This window comes from Apodemus sylvaticus, chromosome 7, assembly GCF_947179515.1.
Source record: "Apodemus sylvaticus chromosome 7, mApoSyl1.1, whole genome shotgun sequence".
NCBI classification, from domain to species: Eukaryota; Metazoa; Chordata; class Mammalia; order Rodentia; family Muridae; genus Apodemus; species Apodemus sylvaticus.
The window spans coordinates 110,683,554-110,709,633 of NC_067478.1; the positions used below are offsets into that span (position 1 = coordinate 110,683,554).

The 26,080-nt window shown below is 48.1% G+C and overlaps 1 protein-coding gene across 1 annotated transcript; it reads left to right on the top strand.

Moving 5' to 3' along the window:
- The first annotated feature begins 1,036 nt into the window (after nucleotides 1–1,036).
- On the top strand, nucleotides 1,037–25,776 carry Rp9 (RP9 pre-mRNA splicing factor). The gene is made up of 6 exons (XM_052188806.1): nucleotides 1,037–1,323; nucleotides 11,259–11,289; nucleotides 12,355–12,484; nucleotides 19,565–19,656; nucleotides 24,410–24,471; nucleotides 25,236–25,776. The coding sequence occupies exons 1-6, from the start codon at nucleotides 1,196–1,198 to the stop codon at nucleotides 25,426–25,428; spliced, it is 636 nt and encodes a 211-aa protein (XP_052044766.1). The 5' UTR covers nucleotides 1,037–1,195; the 3' UTR covers nucleotides 25,429–25,776.
- The last annotated feature ends 304 nt before the right edge of the window (nucleotides 25,777–26,080 follow it).

The window sequence follows — 26,080 nt, forward strand, 5'->3', positions numbered from 1 at the left end:
ATGTGTCACAGGTATGGGTGGGAACACACGAGGAAAGGTCAGAGAACGTTTGTGGCAGTCGGTTCTCTCTTCTGCCATGTTGATCTGTGGGCCCTGGGGATCAAATTTTGGTCAGGCGTGGCAGCAAATGCCTTCAGTCCTTGTGCCCAGCCACCACACCCTTAGTGTTTAAGAGTGAAAGTGATTTTCTAGTTCTAAGCAAATCACTCTAACTGTTGTCTGCTCGTAACCTCAGTGTGTGACCCACTACTTGGCTTCATGCTTGGTTGGTTGCTTTTTTTTTTGAGACCAGTTCTCTCAATATGTAGCCCAGGCTATCCTGTGTAGACAGACCAAGCTGGTCCTGAACTTTCACTGATCTTCTCTTCTCTGCATCCCTAGTTCTATGGTTACCAGCATGCATCACCATGCCTGACCAAGATAACATAATTTTTATTATTTTTATGCTGCTGAGAATTTAACACAGGGCCTATGCATTGTTTCTAACTCTACCATTGAGCTGTATATCCAGGCCTATCTATATTTAAGGAATAAACTTTTTTTTTCTGGTTTTTCGAGACAGGGTTTCTCTGTGTAGCCCTTACTGTCTTGGAACTCACTCTGTAGACCAGGCTGGCCTCGAACTCAGAAATCCGCCTGCCTCTGCCTCCCAAGTGCAGAGATTAAAGGCGTGTGCCACCACTGCAGTTCCAATTCTAGAGAGTCATAGTCCTCCACTGGACTCTGGGAGATTACTGAACTCCACCCCTGCACCACCACCCCAAATACATACATAGAATTAAAATCTTTTCTCTTTTTCCTGTGTATCTCTGACTGGACTAGATTGGCCTCATACGCAGAGGTCCGTCTGTTTCTTCTGAGGTTAAAGATCTTTGACACCCCGCCCATCCACTAATACTTAAAACTTTAACATATTCAAAAAATAAATACTTTGAAAAGCAACTGAGGGGCAGAAGTGGGTGTGGCCTGAAGGAGACTTGGAGCACCCGGAAGCCCTCAGGCCCCGCCCCGCCCTTGCCTGCCCCGCCCTCGCCCCGCCCCCCTCAGCTTAGGTTCCCGCAGGCCTCGGGGGCCGCGGGCCCGGCTGCACGTTCCCTGCGTGAGCTCTGCGACACGGGCCGGTGGGACGTTAGTGGGGTTGCGCTGCGGGGCGGAAGAGGTGTCTTTCCACCTCCTCAGCCCGCCTCGGGTCGCGATGTCGTCCGGGGCCGGGTCTCGGAGGCCGCGGGAGCCGCCGGAGCACGAGCAGCAGCGGCGGCGGGAGCAGAAGCGGCGGCGGCACGACGCGCAGCAGCTGCAGCAGCTCAAGCACCTGGAGTCCTTGTGAGTCGGCGGGGGCGGGCGGGGCGGGCCGCAGCCGACGGGTGGGCGTCGCGGCCTCTGCGCGAGGCGAGGGGAGGGAGGCCGGCCACTGTCCCCGCCACGGCGACGGCGGCAATGGCAGTCGCGCGGTCCGGAAGCCGAGCTCGGAGCCCCTGGGCGTCGTGCGACGCCAGCCTCCCGTCCTCTACCACCGACGGTACTGGTACCAGCGGGAAGCTCAGGGTGGAAACTGCGGGAGACGCGCGGGAAGGCAGCGGACCCCGCAGCCGGGCCTGAGGGTGGAGCCAGATGACCTGCGACACTTGTAGTGTAGAGTCGCCTGTAGGTGAGGGAAGGTGGCGGGCCTCCGGTCCACAAACTAAACCGGGATGAAAGTCAGACCAAGCAGGAGAGGTTTGGGGACGCCGAGCGTGGTGAGGATGAGACATTGTAGGAGATTGTAGAAGATTGTAGAAGAGGTTTATTATGCAGACAAGTTTCCGTGTGTGTGTGTGTGTGTGTGTGTGTGTGTGTGTGTTATGCAGACAAGTCTCTCTGTGTGTGCTATGCAGACAAGTCTGTGTGTGTGTGTGTGTATTACCTCACATGCCCGCCACCTTGTTTTCAGACATTTTATTTATGCCTGACACATCACTGGCACATTGTATGTTATTTTCTTCTTTCAGTGATGGTGCGTCACTGTGGAGCGTTCCCTCTTAAATTTCCCACAGCCATGTGTATCTTGTTCATTTCTAAGACAAGGTGTCATGAGCCTCCCTCCTTAGACTAGAGCAGGGCCTCTTATGCTAAATTGTGACCCCCCTCACCTAAGAAGTTTTCACACTACTGCAGATGTGTGGGTATATGAAATAGGGGATACAAGTCAAACATTTACTGATAGTAAGACAAGGAAATGTATTTTAAAACAGTTCTTTCTTATACATGTAATTTTACTGTTAATTAAAAACAAAAGCAAATTTGAATACTAATGAGATAGAGTACTTGTTTAGTTTTACACAATTTAATCTTGGCTGCATATCTGAATGGTGAAGGATGTAGAACATCTCCAACATATTTCAGAGTCACCTTATATTTTAATTTTATAATTGTTGAAGCTCTGACACCACTGTCACTGTGCATAAGTACATAGAATTACTATAATAGTAGGAATATTTTTAGGGCCATTTCAGAAATTGTTGCGAATTTGATCCTAACAAAAAACTAATTGAACATATTTTTTTAAAAATTTCTTTATTTTATATATATGAACACACCGTAGCTGTCTTCAGACACTCCAGAAGAGGCCATCAGATCCTATTACAGATGGTTGCGAGCCACCATGTGGTTGCTGGGCATTGAAAAGGTCTATTTATTATGAATACTTTGCCTGTATATATGTGCTCGCACCGCCTGCGTGCCTGGTGCCAGGTGAAGCGGGAATTGAGCCTTGATTCCCTTGGAAGTGGACTCAGCAGTTGTGAGCAGCCATGTGGGTGCTAGGAACCACGCCTGAGCCCCGTGCAAGAGCAGCCAGTGCTCTTAACCCCTGAGACATCTCTCCAGCACCATGGAGCACTTCTTTATGAAACCCAAGGCAGCACCATCAGCGGCAGTTTTTAAAAATCAAATATTGTGGGCCAGCAAGAGGACTCAGCAAAATGGAGACGCCCTGTTGCTGAGCCTGGTAACCAGGGTTCAGTACCCAGGACCCACATGGTAGAAGGCAAGAACAGACTCCTGACCTCTGACTTCTACACACATGCCTTGGCACATATGTGCTCACACCTACGTGCACACTAAGTAAATTAATAAGTAAGTACATAAAAATGTAATAAGATACTCTAACACAGAACTACTTGAAAGGAATACTAACTAAATGCTTACAACCCAGCAATGATGATAGGCATACACCGGAAGCCTATGTCTTTCATGATTAAACCATCACCAGCATTAAAACCTGCGTCTTCAGAATTCCAACATACAGCACACATCAGCTTAGACATCCAGCCTTGTACACTGAACTACTACCGGATTCTTGGAATAGCCTTTCCAGTTTGCTGACACCTGCAGTTACTGAAGCCTCTCCTAGAAGCACAGAGAGCCCTAAAAGACCACGTTGCGAACTGTCGAGATGATTTGAGGATCCTGAGGAAGGATCACTGTGAGGAAGAAGGAATTGAGTGACTCAGGCTGGGGCGGGGTTTACACTGTACATAAAACTTTCAGCAATTGGTGGAAAAATAAGGAGGATAACAACGCTGGCTGTACCAGTAAAGAACTTAGTGAGTTTGCTAATCCAGTCAAGCAGAAGATTGGGGATTATGTGTGGGAATGGATTGTAAGGGGATGGATGATGTTGGGAAGAACATAAAACTATCAGAATAAGTTTATTGATACAGGCTCATTAGGTGGCGAGTCTAGGGTTAATATGGAAGATTACAATAAAAAGGTGTTAGACGTTTGATCAGTTGGCTGAAGCACTTGTCAAAAGATAGCCAACTGAAAAAGAGTTGGAGCGTCTGATGTCCCTTGGCTTAATGGGCACACCATGTAAAACCTAGTTCTCCACAATAGGAAGGCCAGAAGACACGCCCTTCATGAATGTCTTGAGACAAAATGGTAAGGGACACCAGCACATTTGAAGACATTTGTTGTCACCCTTTTCCTTGTGCAGAGCGTCCGGGTTGAAGATACTGCTGCTCAATTAGATTAATTCAATGTGATTGGCTTAACAGGCCCATGAGTAGGAAGAGACCAGGTGGCAGCGCTAAGTCACCAAAGGCAAGGTGACTGGGCAGCGTAGACAAAGCAGTTCCCTCAGTGGCATGACCTGTCAAGGAATCACATGGAAAGTAAATTTTACAGTGGCATGACTCTTGTGGTCTTCGGTACTGACTTATCAGTCATGGTGTTTCCAGGAATGAAATAGATAAGAAACCTACTATGTTTTTGTTTGATCAGTATAAGTAGAATTCTCAAATGAAAGAGACTACATTGGATTGTGGCAAGAGGGAGTCTCAGCCCATGAACTGATTTCCAGACTCAAGGCAGTTTGCAGACCTGGAATAACTTGAGTGAAAGGAATGGCAAGGTTCCCCTAAGGAAGGACCTTGCTAAACTTATACGAGTTTTAGTTAGCATTTCTCCCATCCTTTCCCAGAAGGAGCCTTTTACAAGGGTTAAGTATATACTAGGGAAAGGAAACAGACTTTCCATTCTAAATTGAGTGATTCCTGGAGACCCCAAAAAAGCACTGTGACCTGCCAGTTAAATGGAACCAGGTAATTAATGCAGTTTGGGCTGAAGTCCAACTCATAATGGGTCTCTAAACTCATCTTATATTTTTCTTGTTTCAGAATGTATAATTAGGATAGATATACTTGGAAGTTGGCACAATTCCTATATAGGTAGGTGCCCTGACTATGGAGTAAGGGTTATTATGATTGGAAAGGCCTAGTATAAATCGTTGGATTGCCTCTGCCAGAGAAAATAGTGAACAAAGACAATATTGCAACCCAAGAGGAATTTCAGAAATTAATGCCAACCAGTAAGGGCCTGAAAGATGGCAGGGGTGGTATTCTACCACAGATCCTATCTGGTACAGAAGACAGGTGGATTGTAGTAAACTGACAGATGGCTATCAAATACTTAATCAAGAAATAACTCGTATTGCAGCTTCTGTACCAGATGTGGTATCCTTACTTGAGCAGATTAACTTATCTCCTGGTACATGGTATGCAGCTATTGATCTGGCGAATGCCTTCCTCTCAGGACCTGTCCATAAGGACCACTAAAAACAATTTGCTTTCCGTTGGCCAGGCCAGCAGTATACCTTTACAGTTTCATTTATTTATTTATTGTTTTTGTTTTTGTTTTTTTGGATTTGGTTTTTCCGAGACAGGGTTTCTCTGTGTAGCCCTGGCTGTCCTGGAGCTCACGCTGTAGACCAGGCTGGCCTCTAGGCCCGTGTCGTAACTTAGTCAAAGAGATCTTGATCATCTGTCTCTTTCACAAAATGTCACACTGGTTCCCCATGTCGATGGCACTGTGCTGATTGGACCAGGTGAGCAGGGGATAGCAGCCACTTTGGAATTGTTGCGTCAGAGAATAGGGAATCGATACAACTGAAATTCAAGGGCCTTCTGCCTCAGTGAAATTTTTAGGAGTCCAGCAGTGTAGAGTAAACAGATATTCCTTCTAAAGTAAACAATAAGTTATTGTACTTGGCCCCTCCCACCACCAACGGGAAAGTAGCACAACCTTTTGTGGCCCTTTTGGATTCTGGAGACAACACACTCCGGACTTGGGTATATTACTCTGGCCTGTATACCAAGCGACTTAGAAACCTGCTAGCTTTGTGTGGGGCCTAGAACAGGAGAAGGCTCTTGAACAGGTCCAGGCTGCTGTGCAGGCTGCTCTACCACTTGGACCATATGATCCAACAGATCTTAGAGTACTTGAGATGTCAGTGGCAGGTGGGGTGCTGTTTGGAGCCTGTGGCAGGCCCCATAGGTGAATCAGAGTGGAGACTTGGGATTTGAGAGCAAGGCTTTACCTTCATCTGCAAACAGCTGTTCTCCCTTTGAGAGACAGCCCTTGGCCTACTACTGGGAATTATTAGTAACTGAACATTTGACAATGGATCACCAAGTTTAGATGTAACGAGCTGCCCATCACATGTTGAGTATTATCCACCAACCACAAAGTAGGACTTACACAGCAACGATCTATTATGGAATGGAAGTGCTATATACATGCTCAGGCCCAAGCAGGTCCTAAGGGCACAAGCAGTTTACATGAAGTTGCCCAAATGCCTATGGTTTCTAGTTCTGTTAGAGTGCCTTCTGCTACCAAGCATGAACCTATAGGCTTATAGGGTGTGCCCTATGATTGATTGAGGGAGAGAAAACTGGGGAGTGGTCCTGCACTCATAACCTGTCCTGGGCCCGTGGGCGCATGAATCAAGTGCCATAGTGACAGTCAAAGGTTATGAATGGGCGAGACGACATGGACACCCACTCACCAAGGCTGAGCTGCTCTGAGTGCCAGATCTGCCAGGAGCAGAAGCCAAGAGTGAGTCCCAGATACGGCACCATCGCCTGGGATGGCAAGCCAGTAACCTGGCGGCACGTCAGCTGCTTGGACCACTTCCTTCATGGAAAGGCCAACATTTTTTTCTTACTAGGACAGATATTTATTCTTGAACATAATGCTTCTGCCAAAACTACCATCTGTGGGCTTACAGAGTGCTTTATCCGCCATCACGGTGTTCAGCACAGCATTGCTTCTGACCAAGAACCCAATTTTCTGGCCAGAGAACAGTGACAGTGAGCTCATCCTGCCATATTCCCCACCGTCCCGAAGCAGCTGGCCTGAGAAGAGTGATGAAATGGCCCTTTGAAGGCACAGTTCAAACACTGACTACTTAGGTGTCAGCAGCCTGCAGGGCTGGGGCGGGTTCCCCAGAGGGTGCGCTATGCATTGAGTCAGAGTCCAGTATGTGGTAGGGTCTCCCATAGCCAGGATCCCCAGGTCGAAATGGGAATGATTCCACTCACTGCCACCCTACTGACCTCCTAGGGAGATTTTGCTTCCTGTTTTGACATCTTAAGTTCTTCTGGCCTAGTAGTTTGGGGGTTGGGGTGCTCCTGCCTGGAGCCACAACAAACATTCCATTGAACTGGAAGCTCAAACTTTCCCCCTGGTCATTTTGTCTTCTGATGCCCTTAAACCAACAGGCTAAGAAGGGAATAACAGTGTTAGGAAGGGCGATAGATCCAGATCACCATGGGGAAATTGAATTGCCTCTCCACAATGGAGGTAAGAGGATTATGTCTGGAGTTCTGGAGATCCTTGGGGGCATCTCTTAGTACTACCATGCCCTGTGATTAAAGTCAATGAGATCAGCAAAACCAGAACGGGGAAGTGGGAAGGGGTGGGTGGGAGGACAGGGGGAGAGAAGGGGGCTTGCGGGACTTTCGGGGAGTGGGGGGGTTAGAAAAGGGGAAATCATTTGAAATGTAAATAAAAAATATATCGAATAAAAAAATGTAAAAAAAAAAATACTTAAAAAAAAAAAAGTCAATGAGAAACTAATCCAGGCAGATGACAAAGGGCACAGACCCTTCAGGAATGAAAGTTGCTAAGGGTGGAGGAAATACGGAATGGGCAGCAGAGGAAAGGAGTTATAAATATCACTCAGGGCCCTGTGGCCAGCTCCAGAAATTACGTTTATGACTAACTAGAGTATTTCAGCCCTATTTTGTTAAGAACATATTTGTACATATATAAAGCTATATTTTTGTTTTGTTTTCTTCACCATGTAGTACATTGACAGAATACCAGTGGTTCTTTTTTTTTTTTTTTTTTTTTTTTGGATTTGGTTTTTTTCAAGACAGGGTTTCTCTGTGTAGCCCTAGCTATCCTGGAACTCACTCTGTAGACTAGGCTGGCCTCGAAATCCGCCTGCCTCTGCCTCCCAGAGTGCTGGGATTACAGGCGTGCGCCACCACCTCCAGGCCTACCAGTGGTTCTTATCACATTTCAGTTATGAGACAGGGTAAGACTAACCGTTCCTCAAGGGATGTTGCCACCTATTCTAATGTACACAATGTATTTGTGGTTGTACTTGGCATAGTTAAATCAAGTCGGGGGTGAGGGGGGGGCGGAATCCTGACCCGGTTATTGTTTTCTAGGCACTGAGCAGGCTGAAATGAAATGTGGTTAATGTCAAGTTGACAAGGGGTAGTATTGTGATGCTAACCTTGGTTGTCATCTCCACTGCATCCGGAATCAACTGGACACCAAGCAGCTGGGCACAGCTGTGAAAGATTTTCTTAATCAGGTCATTTGAAGTGGGAGTGCCCACCCTAAGTCTAGACCACATCTTCTGGTGGCAGTCCACATGAAAAGGACATAAAAGAGGACAGCTTTTTGCCTGCTTGCCCTCACTCTCTCTCTCTGTCAAGCTCATCTGTCCGGCTATTGAAGCATTCCTTTGCTGTTGTTAGAATTTATGTCTGGGATCACAGCATAGCCCAAACAACTACTTAGTGGCCATTGTTGTAGAAGTCAGACCACAACATTTAAGCCTCTTTAATAAATCCATATATATAAATCCACAGTGTGTGTGTGTGTGTGTGTGTGTACCTACCTGCATGAGGAGGAGGAGGACTTTGAAATCATTCCTCAGGGGTGATGCAATGGGAGGGTCCCTCATGGGCCTACAGCTCACTAAGCAGGCCAGACTAACCAGTGAGTCAGCCCAAGGGCCCTGCTTGTGAGTGCACCCTAGCTCTGGGCTTTTAGTGCATACCAGCATGCCCAGCTTTTATTTTCTTTATATCAGTTTTGGGGATTTAACTCAGGCCCTCTTGCCCACAAAACATGCCCTGTACTGACAGAGCTATAACCCCAACCTATGTTTTGCCTTTTCATTCTGTCTTTGTTGTCTGAATACTCTTGATTCTCACTTACATTTGCTAGTGAAACACTACAATGTTAGCCATGGTACTGTGCTATAGGAAGGCTGAACGTGAAGCTTGTGTTGAGTTCAGTGCTAGCCTATGCCACACAGTGAGCTCTAGGCTGCCTTTGAAAATACAGTGAGAACTTGTCTTTAAAATGAAATAAAATAAAACTTTTAAAGTGAGAGGGGAGGGAAGATGCCCTTGTGACTTGTTGTTGTTGTTGCTTTGAGACCTGGTCTCTGTAGCTCTGACTGGCCTCAAACTCACAGAGATCCACCTGGCTCCCGAGTACTGGAGGTGTGGTCATGTGTCCCTGTGCACAGCTTCCATTTGGTTTGTTTTGGTTTGGTTTTTTGGGGTTTTGGGGTTTTTTGTTTGTTTGGTTTTGGTTTTTTGTTTGTTTGTTTGGTTGGTTTGGTTTGGTTTTTCGAGACAGGTTTTCTCTGTGTAGCCCTGGCTGTTCTGGAACTCACGCTGTAGACCAGGCTCGCCCCGTACTCAGAAATCCGCCTGCCTCTGCCTCCCAAGTGCTGGGATTAAAGGTGTGCGCCACCACGCCCGGCTACAGCTTGCATTTGTTGACTGGCAGCTTTGACATAGGAGGGCCAGGCTGCTTGTGTTGTTTTTATCAAGAAACTGCCCAGTGTCAGCAAGGAGAGGCCTTCCTAGGATTTCAACGTTCTCTGCCAGCACCTGTCCTCTGCCTGAAGTTGACGGCGTGGTTGACTGCCAGTAGGGAAGAATGACCCAGACTTAGGAACAAGCTGAGGGGTAGGACAGGCAATTTCCTGGCTGTAAGGAAATAAAGCTGCAGCCTCTGGTGTCCAGACTACCTCTGAAGACCTCGGCATCTTCTACCTAAAGAAGTCTCTTAACTTCCTTCCATTCCCCACATCTGTTGAAATCAGGGTTGTTGTTTGGACTCAGGATACCTTGGCGGTATTATTTTCTTACTGTCATTTTAAATGCTCTGGGAGGAAGACAGATGTGTGTGTGGGAAGTCAGTCAGCCATGCTGAGTGGGAAGCTTCTGCTCCTCCTGGCTGGCCCCTCAGACCTCGGCCGCCCCCATACCTCCTTCACTTAGCTCTTGAGTAAGACTTGAGGTGTAGTATCTTTTTGAATGTATGAATTTATTTGTCCTAGTAATAAATACCAAGCACCTTACTTTAAACTTACAAAAACATCTATACAGTACACTTTTATGGAACACTTTTTGCTAATAACAAATTTCAAAATCTGTAATTGTATCACATTCCTTTACAGTGTTAAGATACATCTTTTTCATGCATTTGGACCCTGTTATAATTGGCCATATGTTGTTTGTTCAACGCTTGAGCTCAGTGATGGATTTGGGGATTCATGTACTTTACTAGCAAGTTCCTTTCAGTGCTGATGCTTGAGACGTTGTTGATATTGGTAACTATTGGCTGCTGATGGACTATGGTGTCTAGCCAAGTGACCCAGGATTCTACTGGCTTTGCTGAGTTAGTCTTGTGTCACCGGGTACCTTCCCCTTCGAAAATGCCTTGAATATCTGCTTTGGAAGAGGTACTATACCAAGTCTAAGAAGCTGGTTTTGATCCCACCCAGTCATTTCCTCTGCAACCTTCAGGGAATGCACCTTGCCTGACCTTCCAAGGCTCTGGATTCATGGCATTTCTAATCCATCCTTATAATGGTGAGTTTTTGTCAACTTGACCCAAACTAGAGTCTCCAGGGAAGACAGAAGCTCAACTGAGGAATCCCCACCATGCCTGTGGGAAGTCTGGGGACTTTTTTTTTTTTTTTTTGATTAATGATGAATGTGGGAAGGCCCAACCCACTGTGGGCAATGCCACTGTCAGACACTGGTCATATAAGAAAGAAGTCTTATATGAGCAGCCATAGAGAACAAGCCATGGTTTCTGCTTCAGTTACTGCCGTAGCTTCAGTCAGTGATAACCTAAATAACCTGTAAGCTGACATAAACCCTTTCCTCTCTAACTGCACTGTGTTGTGGTATTGGTGACAGCAGCAGAAAGCAGCCTATACTGTTCCCCTACCAAGTTATTTCTCCTACATTTCTGAGCAGGAAAGGGAAAATTGGAAGACTCCTTAGGCCCTGCATACAGAGTCGGAACCCAGAAAACAGGCATCCTTGGGCTTTTCTGTCCCTTCCGGCCTTCCCGCGATGAGCACGTCCCCTCCCGGGGTTTAGAGAGGAGAGGCAGAGACTGAAGGGTTCTGTGTCACTCTGGAGGCACCTGAGAGTTGGGCTTTGAGCATCACTCCTCCTCCTGGGCTGCCACTTGCTCCAAAGACAGACCTCGTGAGTCTGCAGTGCACTCTGGATACCGTGGGGCTGTGGCACAGCCGGTGTGGCAGGGGAAGCCTCTGAGGAGGGCGGTTCTAATCTGCAGCAGGCCTCGGCCTTGCCCCATGAAGATGTACATTGTCTTCTGTTGACCTGTTTGATGAAGTCAGCTTCTTGTGTTTCATTTTCTAGTTACGAGAAACCTCCTCCTGGGTTTATAAAGGTAAGTGGCTGTATGTTTGGCTACTCTATTAAATATACACAGAAAAATTGTGTCATTTTTTTTCAGTCTCCTTGTATCAGTGGTTCTCAACCTTCCTAATGCTGTGACCCTTTAATAAAGTTCCTCGTGTTGTGACTTCTAACCATAAAATTATTTTTATTGCTGCTTCATAACTGTAATCTTGTTACTATTGTGAATTGTAAAGTCTCCGTTTACCAGTGGTCTTAGTTGACCCCTGTGTAAGGGTCATTCAAACCCAAGGGTCATTTACTACCCCACAACTTGAGAACTACTGCCTTATATGAAAACATATACCAGGTGAACCCTAATTTTGAACTTTGTCACAAAGGCTATTGCTTTCCTAGAAATTTAATCTGCTATCATCCCATGTCCCAAGGAACTAGTGTAAACTCTTAGGAGCCCTGGAGCAAAGCTTCCCTGTCTCTGGCAGGATCTTCTAGAAGCTCTGCTGTCTTCTGGTCTTCCTCACTCAGCCGTCTCCTGAGTCTGCCTTTCCACTCCACCCACATCCCCAAGAGTTTGCTTCTCCCTTGGTGTCAGTTTGTAGAGCTGTTTCCATGTGCCAGTCTCTCTCTAATGTTCTAGACTGCCTTTCCTCCATCCACTGACTGAGAAAGCAGGGAAACCTTTTTGGTGTACTTTATGTTAGCACGTGAGGTCACAAGTCACTGGCTTCATAGTGACTGACTTTCCTGAAGAGAGGCCGAGCTGGTTCTCTGAGTGGCTGTCTCACTGATTCTTTGCCTCTGCAGGCCCTGGGGGTGCTGTTAGGGTGGGCCTTGTGCAGGCCCTGGGGGTGCTGTTAGGGTGGGCCTTGTGCAGGCCCTGGGGGTGCTGTTAGGGTGGGCCTTGTGCAGGCCCTGGGGGTGCTGTTAGGGTGGGCCTTGTGCAGGCCCTGGGGGTGCTGTTAGGGTGGGCCTTGTCATAGAATGAGAGGACCCAGGCAACAGTAGCAAGGAAGACAGTCCTGGTTTCAATTTGATTTGTTGAGTTTTTTTGGTTCTGTTTTTTTCCTGCTGTTTATACACTGCTCTCTTCCTGCAGGAGGATGAGACGAAGCCAGAAGACTGTATACCGGATGTGCCTGGCAATGAGCATGCCAGGGAGTTTCTGGCTCATGCTCCGACTAAAGGACTGTGGATGCCACTGGGGCGAGAGGTCAAGGTTATGCAGTGTGAGTGTGCAGGGCTGGAGTGATCTCTGCAGTCTGTCATCTACTAACCAAGATGCGGGGCGTGGGGGAGGTGGGGGGATGGGGGGATGGGTAACTCATGAACGGCTTGATTTGGCCCATAGTCTGATGACTGGGTCTACACAGCACAGCATGAGCATCCTGGCCTGTGTTCCCTGCTAGCGTCATACATGATGGAGAAGCCAACGGGAGCACAGGTAGGGGGTGATGGAGGAAGGCATCCCGCACTCCAGACCTGGCCCCATTTTCTCCCATTCATGAGGATTTAGTCCCGAGACTGAAGCCTGCCTCTGAGCGCTGGCATCACATCTTAAAGGGTCCTCTACCCTACACTGCCACACTGTGCACAAGGCTTTCAACACAGGAAGGAACCTCTGTGAGACAGATGAGATCCAAACTACAGCATTCCTCTGTACATTCAGGTTATATGATGTGCTTCACGGTACCATACCTCTTCTACTTAGCTTGTTCCCTTCACACAGTGTCTGTCTGTCTGTTGCTCTAGGGGCCAATTGATCAACTCTAGGACATTGCCCATGCCAGATGAATGCTTTACAAGTCTCTAAATTTTTTATTTATTATTATTAATTACTGTGTGCATGTACTATTGTATATGTAGTTTCCATGGTATACATGTGGAGGTCAGAGGAGAACCTGTGGGAGTTGGTTCTCTTCCTCCTACCATGGCAAATGCTGTTATAGACTGAGCTGTGTGGCTGACCAGGCCCAGGGCTTTGACTTCAAATCCAGTCATCTTCCCTTAGCCGTTCCTTAGCCATAGGGCAGGGAGTGGTACTACATCAACTGGAGCATCCCCTGAGACACACCACAGGGCAGGGAGTGGGACTACATCAACCAGAGCATCCCCTGAGACACACCACAGGGCAGGGAGTGGGACTACATCAACCAGAGCATCCCCTGAGACACACCATAGGGCAGGGAGTGGGACTACATCAACCAGAGCATCCCCTGAGACACACCACAGGGCAGGGAGTGGGACTACATCCACCCGAGCATCCCCTGAGACACACCATGGGAGTAGGGACGCATCAGAGCTCTGCTCATAGGCTGCCATTGTTGACTGATTTTTATCCATTAACCCAGCAAGAGTAACCACAGGCCACTGGCTCTGAACAGGCAGAGTTCTCCTTGCATATTATGTCCCACCTACCTCCAGGGTTGTCACACACACATTACAGCATTTTATAGGGTGTGTCTTTCAGGCTCCTGTCACATTTTGTTCTGTTTCCAAACCAGGCATCTTCACTACCCAGGCTGGGTGTCTTGTATTTGGTTTTTGTTCCCTTGGATTTGTTTTTGTTTTGGTTTTGTTTGTTTGTTTGTTTGTTTGTTTTGTTTTGTTTTGGTTTTGGTTTTTTTTTTTTGTCCTCTGTGTGTGTGGGTGTGGGTGTGTGTGTGTGGTGGTGGTGGTGGTGGTGGTGGTGTTTCTGTTTGTTTTTTGAGACAGGGTTTCTTTGTGTAGCCCTGGTTGTCCTGGAACTCACTCTGTAGACTAGGCTGGCCTGGAACTCAGAAACCTGCCTGCCTCTGCCTCCCAAGTGCTGGGATTACAGGTGTGCGCCACCACTGCCTGGTGGGGTTTTTAGTTTTTAAGACCAGGTCTTGTTATATAGCCATGACTGCCCTTGAATTCATATTTAGAAATCTGCCTCTTGGTGCTGAGATCAAAGGTGTGTGCCTCCTTGCCAGGCAGTGATGGTGCATACCTTTAATCCTAGCCCTCAGGAAGCAGAGGCAGGCAGATCTCTGAGTTCAAGGCTAGCCTTGTCTACAGATCAAGTTCCCAGACAGTCAGGGCTATAAAGTGAAACCCTGTCTTCAAAATCAAAACAAACAAAAAAGTCTCTCTATCTGGCCCCAGGCTGACTTTGAATTTTCCATCCTCCTGCCTTGGTCTCGCCATAGAATGTTGGTATGTTAAACCTGTACCACTATCTAGTTTTCAAAGCTTTAGTCTTGGTTTTTTGTTTGTTTATTTGCTTTGTTTGCTTTGTTTCTGCCTGCATGAATGCATGCTTGGCATGCTCAGAAGTCAGAAGGTCCCCGGGGCCTGGACTTAGGGATGGCTGTGAACCACTCTATAGAAACTGAGAAACAAACCCACTTTCTTCTTATTTTCAAATGATTTCATGACAAAGAACTCTGACTCTTCTTTGGAGGGTCTGACCAGTTGGTGTGACATCTTTATTACCTGTACTGTATGTGATTTACACAATTTTTTTCTTAGACATTGGTTGTATCATTAGTAACTTTCCCAGGACAATTCTGAAAGTCTATATTCTCTGAAGTGTATAGCTCAGTTAGTATGGTCAGCTAATAATTTGCCAGGCATTTCTTCAACCGCACTAATTCAAGAGACCTTCCTTTATTGTTGAGGGAGAGAGAGAGAGAAAGAGAGAGAGAGGAGAGAGAGAGAGAGGGAGAGAGAGAGGGAGAGAGGGAGAGAGGGAGAGAGAGAGGGAGACTCTGTCTGTCTGTCTACAGATGTGGATCACCACACATGACTCTGTCGTCCTAGGCCTTAGGTCACAGAGGAGTAAGAGAATGGGGTTCTAGAGTCTTCCTGGCACATGCACAGTCCCAGGCACTGGCAGGACTCTCCCTAACTAGGGCCATGTCCAGACTTCTGAGAGCCTCATTCCCGGCTTTTTAAGTGTTTGACTGGGTTCTTATTTGCCCAGTTGATAACCAGGCTGAGGATGTATCTTAGTTTGCTTGGGGAGGAAAGTGTTCATTATTTGTCTTATATGTTATAAGTCACAGTTCATTGAGAGAAATCAAGGCAGGAACTCAAACAAGGTAGGAACCTAGAAGTTGGAGATGATGACAAGGCTATGGAGAAATGCTGTTTACTGGCCTACTAACCTTGACTTGCTGGGCAAGGTTGGGTAGATTTCCTGAGGTATTGGAAGCAGGTACTCAGTGTTACACAAAGAAACAGGGAGAAAGGGCAAGTGACTCAGTAAGGCTGTTCCTGCATGTAAAAAGGGTATCCCCCATAGCCAGGCATGGTGGTGCACACCTTTAATCCCAGCACTTGGGAGGCAAAGGTAGGTGGATTTCTGAGTTCGAGGCCAGCCTGGATTATAGAGTGGACAGCGGTGGCTGCCTGCCCAGTGCTCAGAACCAAAGCCCGCCTCTTTTGCTCCTAACTGATGAGTCATTTCTCAAGGGCTCCCAAATTTTAATTTTAAATTTATGTATCTATTTTATGTATACGAGTATGCTATAACTGTCTTCAGACACACCAGAAGAGGGCATCAGATCTCATTATAGATGGTTTTGAGCCACCGTGTGGTTGCTGGGATTTGAACTCAGGACCTCTGGAAGAGCAGTCAGTACTCTTAACCTCTGATCCATCTCTCCAGCCCCCCCCACCCCCCAGTTTTTTGTTGCTGTTGTTGTTATTTTTAATTATGTGCATGTGTTCCCTTAAGCTAGAGTTGCAAGCTGCCCAACCTGGGTGCTAGGACCTGAGTTTAGAGCCTTTGCTGGCAAATTAAGAGCTCTTAACTGCTGAGCCAACTTTCTAGCCCCTAAGGTAGTTGTTTGCTTGCTTGCTTGCTTGCTTGCTTTGGAGACAGACTTCCATTCTGTAGCCTCGCCTGGCCTAGAACTTCTCATTACTTTTAAAGAAAAAACAAATTGGAGCTGCAGAGATGGCTCAGTGGTTAAAAGCACCTTGTTGCCCTTGCAGAGGAGCTGGGATTAATGGTGAGGGTAGCTCACAACAGTCTGCAATTCAGTGCTTTCTTCTCACGCTGAGGGCACCAGGCTTACATGCAGGCAAAGTACCATAGAAATAGAGAAACAAGATAAGAAAGGATAGAGTTCTGAAGTTTATGAAGTCCTGGCTCATCGTGGGGTGCCTCTGCATAGTCCTCTTTAAATGGATCCCCACTGGCACCAGGTCTTTGGCTTGTCGAGTCCTGTGGTGCTCCAGGAATGTATTCTTGTTCATATTTGCACATGATGATGTATAGTTTCTGAAGGCAAGATATTTTTGTATTTTTTTCTCACAATTATTTCTACCCACTTTGTAGGACATTTAAGGTCCTACAAAGCAGGCCAGAAAAAGAAAGAGACAGAAATACACACACCTGCGTACTCTCCTTGGCTCTGGTGTTAAGAAAAGAGGTCTGGGCCTAGAGAGATGGCTCAGATGCTAAGAGACTGGCTGTTTGTCTTGCTCACCTTCTGTTGCTGTGACAGAACACCATGAATGGGGCAACACAGAACAGAAAGTGTTTAGTCTGAGGCTGCCTTGAGAGAGAGTGCTGTGACACCTGACGGGGTGCATGGTGGCAGGCGTGGCGGTGGCTCCTGTCTCATCCACAAGCAGGAGGCTGGGAGCCAGCTGGGAGGAGCATGGGCTTTGGAAACCTTAGCCCCACCCCAGAGACACAGCTCTGAGGAGGCCACACCTCATCCTTCCCAAATAGTTCCACCAAGGGGGAAAGGGAAGGTGGGGACAGACACGGGACCAAGTATTCAAAGGTCCCATTCAAACCAGCACATTACTCCTCAGAGGACTGGGATTCCAGCCTCTGCATCTACAGGGCAGCTTCACAGCCCTCTGCAGCTCCAGTGCCAGGAACCCAGGGATCTCTTCTGGCCTCCCTAGGCACCAGGCATGAATGTGGAGTATAGACAGACAGACAGCTGGCAAAACACCTCTACCAACAAAATAATAACAAAAAATATTGGAACATATGTAGAAAAGTTTTTCTCTAACTGCCAAGTGTACAGAACCCAAGCCCTCGTTCCTGCCCCACCTCTGACTCTGTGCTCTCTGCTCCAGTGCTCCCTGTACGTCCACCACTGAGCTGCCACGGCCCCTCCCCTGCTAACATGCCCACATTCAGGTTACTCGTCTGTAGTGCTGAGGGTTCCTCAGAGTCTGCATACTAGTCGTACTTCTGTGGCCTCACTTCTGCTGCGGACCGCACTGGGAATGACGAGGGTCACCTTTGGGTTTTGGAGCTGGTGGTGCTGTTGTTGTTCGCTGTGCCATCTCCTTACCCAGCCCTGAGTGGCCTTGAGTAGCACCCTGCTTCTCAGCCTCCTGAGTGCCAGCGGGGGCACACCGAGCTCTGTGCTGCTGTGTTACCTTCACTTTAAAATGACTTTCAATTTTTAAAGTTTTATTTTTTATTAGATATTTTATTTATTTACACTTCAAATGTTTTCCTCTTTCCTGGTTTCCCCTCCGCAAACCCCCTGTCCCATCCCTCCTCCCCCTGCTTCTATGAGGGTGCTCACCCACCCATCCACCCACTCCCGCCTCACCGCCCTAACATTCTCCTACACTGTGGCATCAAGCCTTCACGGGACCAGGGGCGTCCCCTCCCATTGCTGTGCGACAAGGCCGTGTTCTGTTATATTTGTGGCTGGAGCCATGGGTCCCTCCATGTACCTAGAAATCATTTTGAGCAAAATAATCTGCACTTGGATGTGTGCGTGTCCAGCCTTGCCCCTCGGCATTTCACACCTCTGAGCGCTGCTGGTGTAGCACCGGTTCAGAATGTGGTCCCCTAGAATAAGGCAGAAGGAGGGTTAGCCTTGGCATGAATCTTACATCCCACACGCCAGTGCAGGCGCCCGGAGGCCTCCGAACCCCTTACCGCATGCTTTCTCCAGCTGCTGGCGTGGACCAAATCAGGTTCTCTCTCCAGCCTCCTGTTTCCAGACCTCCTTGGTCATCACCTGAATACAGCTGTCACTTGGCTCACTGTCCCCGGGCAGCCTAACTTGCCTCCATCTGGATGAAGTGAAAAGATGTGGGAGCAAGGACCCCACCCTCGCCAGGTCACACGGCTCGGCTGTCATACCACATGACAGCCATACTCACTGATGTCTGCTTGACTCTGTGACTTGAAACATGTCTGTGTGTTCATCAGGTCCTTGGACCTTCTGCTGCTTCTCAGTATAAATTTCTTTAGCCAGGTATAGTGATGCACACCTTTATCCCAGGCAGAGGCATGCAGCCCTCTGTGAGCTCTAGAGGTCTGAATAGTTCCAGGACAGGCAGAGCTACAAAAAAACAAAATAAGCAACAATTAAAAGATCTTTAAACACAGTCCCTCTGTTTCTCAGGTTATGGTGCAGTTGTAGTGGCACTAACATTTTTAGAGAATGTTTTGCTTAAACCTGAGGCTGAAGCTGGAGTGAGCGTGTACAGAGCTCTGCAGAGGAACTCGGGTCAGTGGCTCACACCCCTGTGTGTGGCTCCAGGGCGGGGCCCACGCCATCATCTGGCCTCTGGACAGTGCACTCACGAAGACAAACACATCCTCAGATACATATACGTATGTTTTTAAGACAAGGTCAGGTTGGTTATGGTGCAGGCCTTTAATCCAGGCACTCTAGGTGAGCCAGCCCTTAAATGCAAGAGGAGTGCGCCTTTGAAGTCCTAGGGCTGCGGGTCTGGGAGAAGTCCGAGCTGTGCCTGGGGCGGGTGTGTATGCCACGTGTACCTGGTTTACTCAGCCCAGGAAGATTCTGTTAAAGTGTCTCCAGAGCAGCTGGAGATTTTAATGGCAGCCTTGAGCAGCACACTGAGCTGTTCTCTCTCAGTAACTAAACTCCTAGCCCTCAGAATCAGCCATTTCACAAATAAAAAGAGTATTCTACTGTGTATGTGTGCATGCATGAGTTCATGCTAACCACATGCATACAGCAGCCCATGGAGGTCAAAAGAGAGCATTGGATGCCTTGGAACTGGAGTTGCAGGTGGTTGTGGGCCACCGTGTCAGTGCTAGGAACCACCATCGGCCCTAGTTCTGTAAAATGTAGTGAAGTACACTGAGTAAATTTGCATTTTATGATATTTTGCATTCCTTCATGACATTTGCTCCAGACCTGACAAGATTCAGAGGTGTGTCGGGAACCGCTAGTTGACCCTCGCTGCTCTCTGGGACCGTAGTGGTAATCCTGTGGATTTTAGAATTGGAGTCTAAAGAAAAACTTTAATCTACTGAAACATTATCTCAATGAGGAAAAAACATATAATCTTACCGAATTGTTTTTCTGTGGTTTTAGGTTGGCGTTGCAAACGGTATGGCCATCGAACAGGCGACAAAGAATGCCCTTTCTTTATCAAAGGCAACCAAAAGTTAGAACAGTTCCGAGTTGTAAGTAAACCCCCACTCTGTCACTGTTTACAGTTGGCACAGATGGTAATGTTAGCTGGGTGGTCTGTAGTGAACTGCTCTGTAAATGCTTTTCCCCAGAAGCCTCCCAGCCAAGCTGCCAGATGCTAATGCACCTGTTACGCACTGTGTGACAGATGACAGACAGCTAACTGGAGGCTGGAGGTGTGGCTCCATTGATCCGAGTGCTTGTCTAGCGTGCACACTGCCCCTGGTTCCAGCCCCAGCACCACAGTAAGCAAGCATGACTCTGCATGTCTGGAATGCCATCGCTTGGGAGGTACAGGACGAGGATCGTGGGCTCAAAATCAGCTTTGGCTACAGAGTGAGTTTGAGGCCAGCCTGGCCTATATGAGGCCCTGTCTCAGAAGAGAAAAAAGACAAAGGAGAAAAAGACTACAATTAAAAATGTCCTCTATTTAGTAGGTCAGCAGTGTGAGATGTGAGAACCGAAAGTCCAACCTGAGCAACTTAGGGAGCCCTTGTCTCAGGTTGAGAAGAGGCTGCAACGCGCTGGAGGTGGGGATGTGCAGCTCAGGGGCGGGCCTTGCCGGGCACCCACAGACCCTGCGAGAGCTCAAGCCACAGCACTGCAGGAACGAAACGCAAAGGCAGATACCCTCAGCCATAGGAACAGCGTCCATTTCTTTATCCAGAACCAGCAGCGTGGCTCAGCCCCTTCTTTGTAATTTACTATATATAACTTCACATGGTAGGACTCAGGTGAGGGTTTGTCCCAGGTCCGTATAAACTTAGATGTGTTCTTTGAGCTGGAAGTGTGTATTTGCTAAGATGACACAGGACAGTTCTGCTGTCTCCTCACTGTGCTCACGTCACTTCTCAGAGGTGTGCCTTCGCATCCAGTGACTAATTCTCCCAAGTAAGGCAGGATCTGTGGGAGTGAACCAAGCTTATCAGTGTATCTAAAATGAGGCCAAGCAGGCCAGTGTGGTGACTCGTGCCTGCAGAAGTGTTAGGAAGTCCCTGCATGAGGGGAGCCTGGAGCCCACAGCAACAGCCTATCTCACAAAATCCACATCAAACAGCTTCTCCCGGGGCGAGGCAGAGGACTTGGTGGGTCATAGCCGTTGCCAAGCAAGCACAGCACAAGAGTGTGAATGAGTCCCTGTCATCCATGTAAATACCAGTGGGATAGCAGCCTGCTAGTGCACAGAGCATAGCAGCGGGTCCCTGTGGAAACTAGCCGCTGGAACAGCTGCCTTGGGGATCTGGGTTCAGTTGAGATGCTTTGCCTCAACGAATAGGATGGAAAGCTCTGGAAAAAGGATCCTCAAGCCTGTCAGCCTGGGGCTGAGGAACGTGAGTGCCACGGGCTGTTTGCAGCACCACACGCCTTAGTCCTGTCCCTCAGCACAAGGCCTCATGTCTGAGCAGGACCAGCTCCGTGTCCATAGCATGGTCCAGGCCAGCCAGGGCTACACGGCGACACGTGTCTTATGGCTCAAACTCTATAAGAACACCAAAGGCTAACAGCAATTATTTATGTTTACATATTTATTTCCAGCACTGTGGTAGAGCCAAGGGCTTATTTGTCTCTGTGATGATCCCTGAGGAAACAGCTTCTAAGAAGAGACTTACTCTGCGTCAGTTCCGTTTTCAGACAGGACTTCCCTGTGTATTCCAGGCTGACCTCAGACTCGGGTCCTTCTTTCATAGCCTCCCAAGTGCTGAGGTTACAAATTCCATCACAGCCACCTGATCTGAAGACTTTGGCCTGGGGCGAGGCGGACCACCACATGGAGAGGCCGCAGTGGAGCCTGGCTCCTCTAGTGCCCTGACCACTCGTTAGTGTCGGGTCCAAACTTACCTCCCTCAGCACAGCCCATAGGTTCAGGAGACTTGCACTCCTCAGGGTGACAAGGATTGTCTGCTGTCCCTTTTCACCTAAGACAGTCTTGAGTGACTACAGCCTGCGGTCCTTAGGAGGCTGGGGCTGGGCTTGAGCTGGCTCTGCGGCCAAGGCTGACCTCAGGCTGCTCATGACCCTTTGGCTCCACCCCTGCTCTGCAACTTGCTTTGTTTTGAATACCAGGTCAGGCGGAGTAGCTGAAGATGACCATGAAGTTATGAAGTTTTGATCCTCCTGCCTCACCTCCAACCTGCTGAGATGACAGATGTGTGCCACTGTGCCGAGTTCCTACACTGAGGGGGGGGGGGGGGCAAATTCAGGGCTTTGTGCAGCCTGGACAAGCCCTGTTCACACGACATCACACCGCAGCCTGTGTTTCTACACACTTGGCACTTTCCATAGTAGTGTCACCGCCTGTGGTCTGTTCTGAGATGGGTGTTTCCTGGGATCTTCTCTTTTTTCCCCAATTTTTCTTACTATTGGTGTGCATGTGAGTGTGGCTTTGTGTCAGCGCTCACTTGTAACGGCGGAGCAAGCTGAGAGAGTCAGCTCCTGCCTACCACATGGTCTTAGGGATCAAAGTCAGGTCATCAGTCTTGTTACCAAGTGTCTAACCACTGAACCATCTTGCTGGCCCCTATTTCTGTATTCTTGGCATCTTGTTCAAGAATGAATATCTGGCTCGGTGAGCAGAGGCATTTGCTGCCAAGCCTGCTGGCCCGGGTTTGAGCCCCAGAACCCAAATGGTGGAAGGAAGAAGAGACTTTTGTCCTCTGACCCCATAGACACACAGTGCACGCAGCATGCACACACTTATATAATGTGGACGGCAGAAGAGCGGTGGGACTGCGGAGATTGCTCGGTGGTAAGGCTCTTGCCCTTCTTCCAGAGGACCTGAGTTCCGTTCCCGGAACCCATATCAGGCAGCTCACATTTTCTGTAACTCCACTGGCCTCCAGGGCCCCACATATGTGACACACATGTGCACATGTACCTAAATAAAAACTACAATGCTGTTTAAAAACCATAAAAGCACACACACATTTTCAAAGAACAAGAATCTCATTCAAGCCAAAGCAACAGTACAGATTAGGAAAGAACGTGCCGCCAGGACGGACGGCAGCACACCTTTGATCTCGGCAGTCGAGAGGCTCAGGCAGGAAGGGCTCTTGAGTTCTGGCCCATCCTGGTCTACATGGAGACCACCATGCCAGCTAGGGCTACATGTGAGACCCTGCCTCAAACAAAAAGCAACAAGCAGCAGATTCATACGGCCGCATGAGCCGAGGGGCAGAGGCCTGGCCTTGCCTGTTGCTTCTGTTTATGGGGCCTGAAGGACAGAGGGCTTTGGTCACTACGGGTAGAGTGGGTCTCATTTAACTACTGTGTTCTGCCGCAGCTTGTCCCTTCCCATAGTCCCATGATGCCATGCACACACATCGTGCACAGGCGTAAGGTGGTAACTGAGGATTCTCCCTGAAAGATCATTAAGGGCCAGGCATGGCGGCACTCAGCAGACAGAGGCAGGTGTGTTCAAGACCAGGCTGGTCTACAAAATAGGTTCCGACACAGCTAGGGCTACATAAAAAAATCCCTGTCTCAACAAAACAAAAAAGTTATCACATATGAACCCAAAACCTGTCTAGGCCCAACTGGCTTTCTGTATTTGAGCCTGGACGTTAGACAGAATCTAGTGTGCTGGGAGGTCATGAGGGGGAAGAGGAACTTGCTTCATTTTTTTTAGAGCAGGGCATATGTATAGACTGGCAAATGCATAGCCCAAAACATGGAGCCCCATGTTTCTACACTAACCTGTGTGCTTACCTGCCTCAAGGGCGGTATCTCCTGCCTGGAGAAGCAGAATTGCCGTAACTAGATGTCATTTTTTAAAGGTTTTGGATTTTTTTAAATTTATTTTTATTTTATGTATGTGTGCATGTCTGCACCACATGCTTGCCATTCCCAAGGAGGCCAGAGAGAGCAGCCGGTGCCCTGGGACTGCAGTTGCAGAAGGTTGTGAGCGGTCATGTAGATGCTAATAGAGACTGTCCTGGAAGAGCAGCCGGTGCCCTTACCCACTGACCATCTTTCCAGCCCTTCCTATAAAATTGAGTATGGAATATTCAGTTATTTCCTGTATATTATCATTGGAGAATGTTTTGTGCCCTTAACGTACTTACAGTAATAGAGTGATTGTGGTGGCACACAGCTGTGATCTCAGTATTCAGAAGGCTGAAGCAGGGTTGACATGAGTTAGGGGCGGCTTGGTCTGCATAGTGAATTGGAGGGTCACCTAATAACTGTTTCAAAGCATAGTGGGACTCTTATCTCCAAAAGCCCTAATAATTACAGACCTTTAAAGGATTAAAATTCCGTGTAAGACAGGTGCGGTGTTTCTGTCTGAGCTCCCAGCACTTGGGAGACTGAAGCAGGATCAGCGTGGTATGAGGTTATCATGGACAGCAGAGTGAGCAGGAGGCCGTGGTGAACCAGCACTGAGATGGAAGCAGGGGGCCAAGACTTCAAGGTCATCTGCAGCGCCTTGGCAAGTTCAAAGCTAGCCTGAGCTGTATAGTAAGATCCACATGGTTGAGAAAAGACATAGATGCTGATTTATCTATCATCAAGCTACAGGAAGCTGACTGTAATCTAGGCACTCAGGAGGCTAAGAAGGAAGATTCAAAATCCAAGGCCAGTCTGAGCTCCATAGCCTGTTCAAAGGCAGTCCAGGCTAAATAAAGTCTCAAATTTAACAACAACAACACAATATCTATCAAATACTGGTTTCCATCCATAGATGTTAATTTTTACATAATAGGCAGTACATGGTAACTAACCAAACTGTACCTCTCTGTCACCCTTAAGGCACATGAAGATCCCATGTATGACATCATTCGAGAGAATAAAAGACATGAAAAGGATGTAAGGTAAGGCTGCCGTTGCTGCCACTGTCCTCTCGGCTTCTGAAATGATACAGCGTATAAACAATGCTGGGAGAGCAGAGTCGTCACTGAACAGAGGTGCCAGGCGGCGAGCAGGCCAGCCTCTCCTACAGTTCCCAAATATGTGTGTGTCTGTGTGTGTGTGTGTGTGTCTGTGTGGTTGTGTGTGGTACAGTATCTCAGCATGCAGGCTAAGTTGGCCTCAGTCTCTGGAGTGCTGAGGTGACCCATATGCCAGCACTCTCTGCATGACTGACTCTGGGACTCAGACTACCTTCAGTGTCACTGAAAGTCTGAGTTTTTGTCATTTCCATTTTTAGACAAGATTAAGGAAGGGTGTGGTTCAGTTGGTAGCATGTAGGAAGCCCTGGGTTGGGTCTGATCTGCAGCATGGCATATATCAGATAGTATGATGCACACCTATATCACCTTCACTTAGGAGGCGAGGGCCGCAGGATTAGAAGTCAAGGTCATTATTGACTGGGTACGAGTTGAGGCTAGCCTGCAATAACGGAAACTAGAAAGGTTTGTTTTCTAATTGGCTGTATTGTAGTTCTTGAGAAGCTGCATTCCCTTGAGCAGCGGGGATGACTCAGAAGGTGTGAGTGTGCTAGGAGCCATGCCGGCCTGCAGAGCAAGCACAGATACCTGGGACCACGAAAAGGGAAAGGGGTGTCTTAGCGAGGCAGCCACCCAGGATCCACTCGCACTGCTGCCTGAGTGAAATGCTGTTCTGTGGATCTGTTTAGGATCCAGCAGTTGAAACAACTACTGGAGGACTCTACCTCAGACGAGAGCAGCTCCAGCTCCTCAGGAGACAAAGAGAAGCGCAAGAAAAAGAAGAAGAAAGAAAAGCACAAGAAACGGAAAAAGGAGAAGAAAAAGAAGAAGAAACGGAAGCACAAGGCTTCCAAGTCTAGTGAGAGCTCAGACTCGGAGTGACCGCTGATGGTAGCACCTCAGCACCACCCACAGGCCAGAGGACAGAGCCAGCGAGAGACGGGCACCTGGCACAACCGTGAGCTCTCCGCCTCCTGGTGCCAAGTGACCACTGTGGAGCTCTGAGGCACAGCTGCTGGAGGCGTCTGTCCTCTCACTTTGATGGTCACTTGTGTCTGATTGCTTTAGTAGGCCGCTGCTGCCGTGGGAGGTGGTGACGACTCTGAAGAAGCGCGCTCTAGGGCACCCCCAGGGCATTTGCCTCCATGGTGTGGGAACTCATTTCCCAGGAACTTAAGGATTCACCCTTCTCTGTGGTTTGGGAAAATAAAAGTTGTTTTATTTTTTAAACATAGTCATTATTAATACAGACAAGTCTAAATGCTACATACTCCTTTTTGTCACCCTAACTCCACAACAGGCCACCTGTTTGCATTGAAGTTTTTCAGAAATATCTCGTGGACCTAAGTGTACGCACATGGCTCCAATCCCAGCGCTGGGAGAGATTGATACAGAAAGATTGTGGGGTTCACACTCCCAGGCCCAGGCTAAGTAAAGATCTCATATGCCACCTGTAGGGAAAACGGGCAGGGCTGCGTACCCGTGTAGGGATGGCGGGCGCCCATGTACCTGTGGAAGGGAGGCTGCCCGGCTA

Coding starts and splice junctions, on each gene's coding strand:
- Rp9 (XM_052188806.1), top strand. CDS start 1,196: ATGTCGTCCGGGGCCGGGTCTCGGAGGCCGCGGGAGCCGCCGGAGCAC. Junction 19,657..24,409: donor AGTTAGAACAGTTCCGAGTT/GTAAGTAAACCC, acceptor GTCACCCTTAAG/GCACATGAAGATCCCATGTA. Junction 24,472..25,235: donor AGACATGAAAAGGATGTAAG/GTAAGGCTGCCG, acceptor GGATCTGTTTAG/GATCCAGCAGTTGAAACAAC.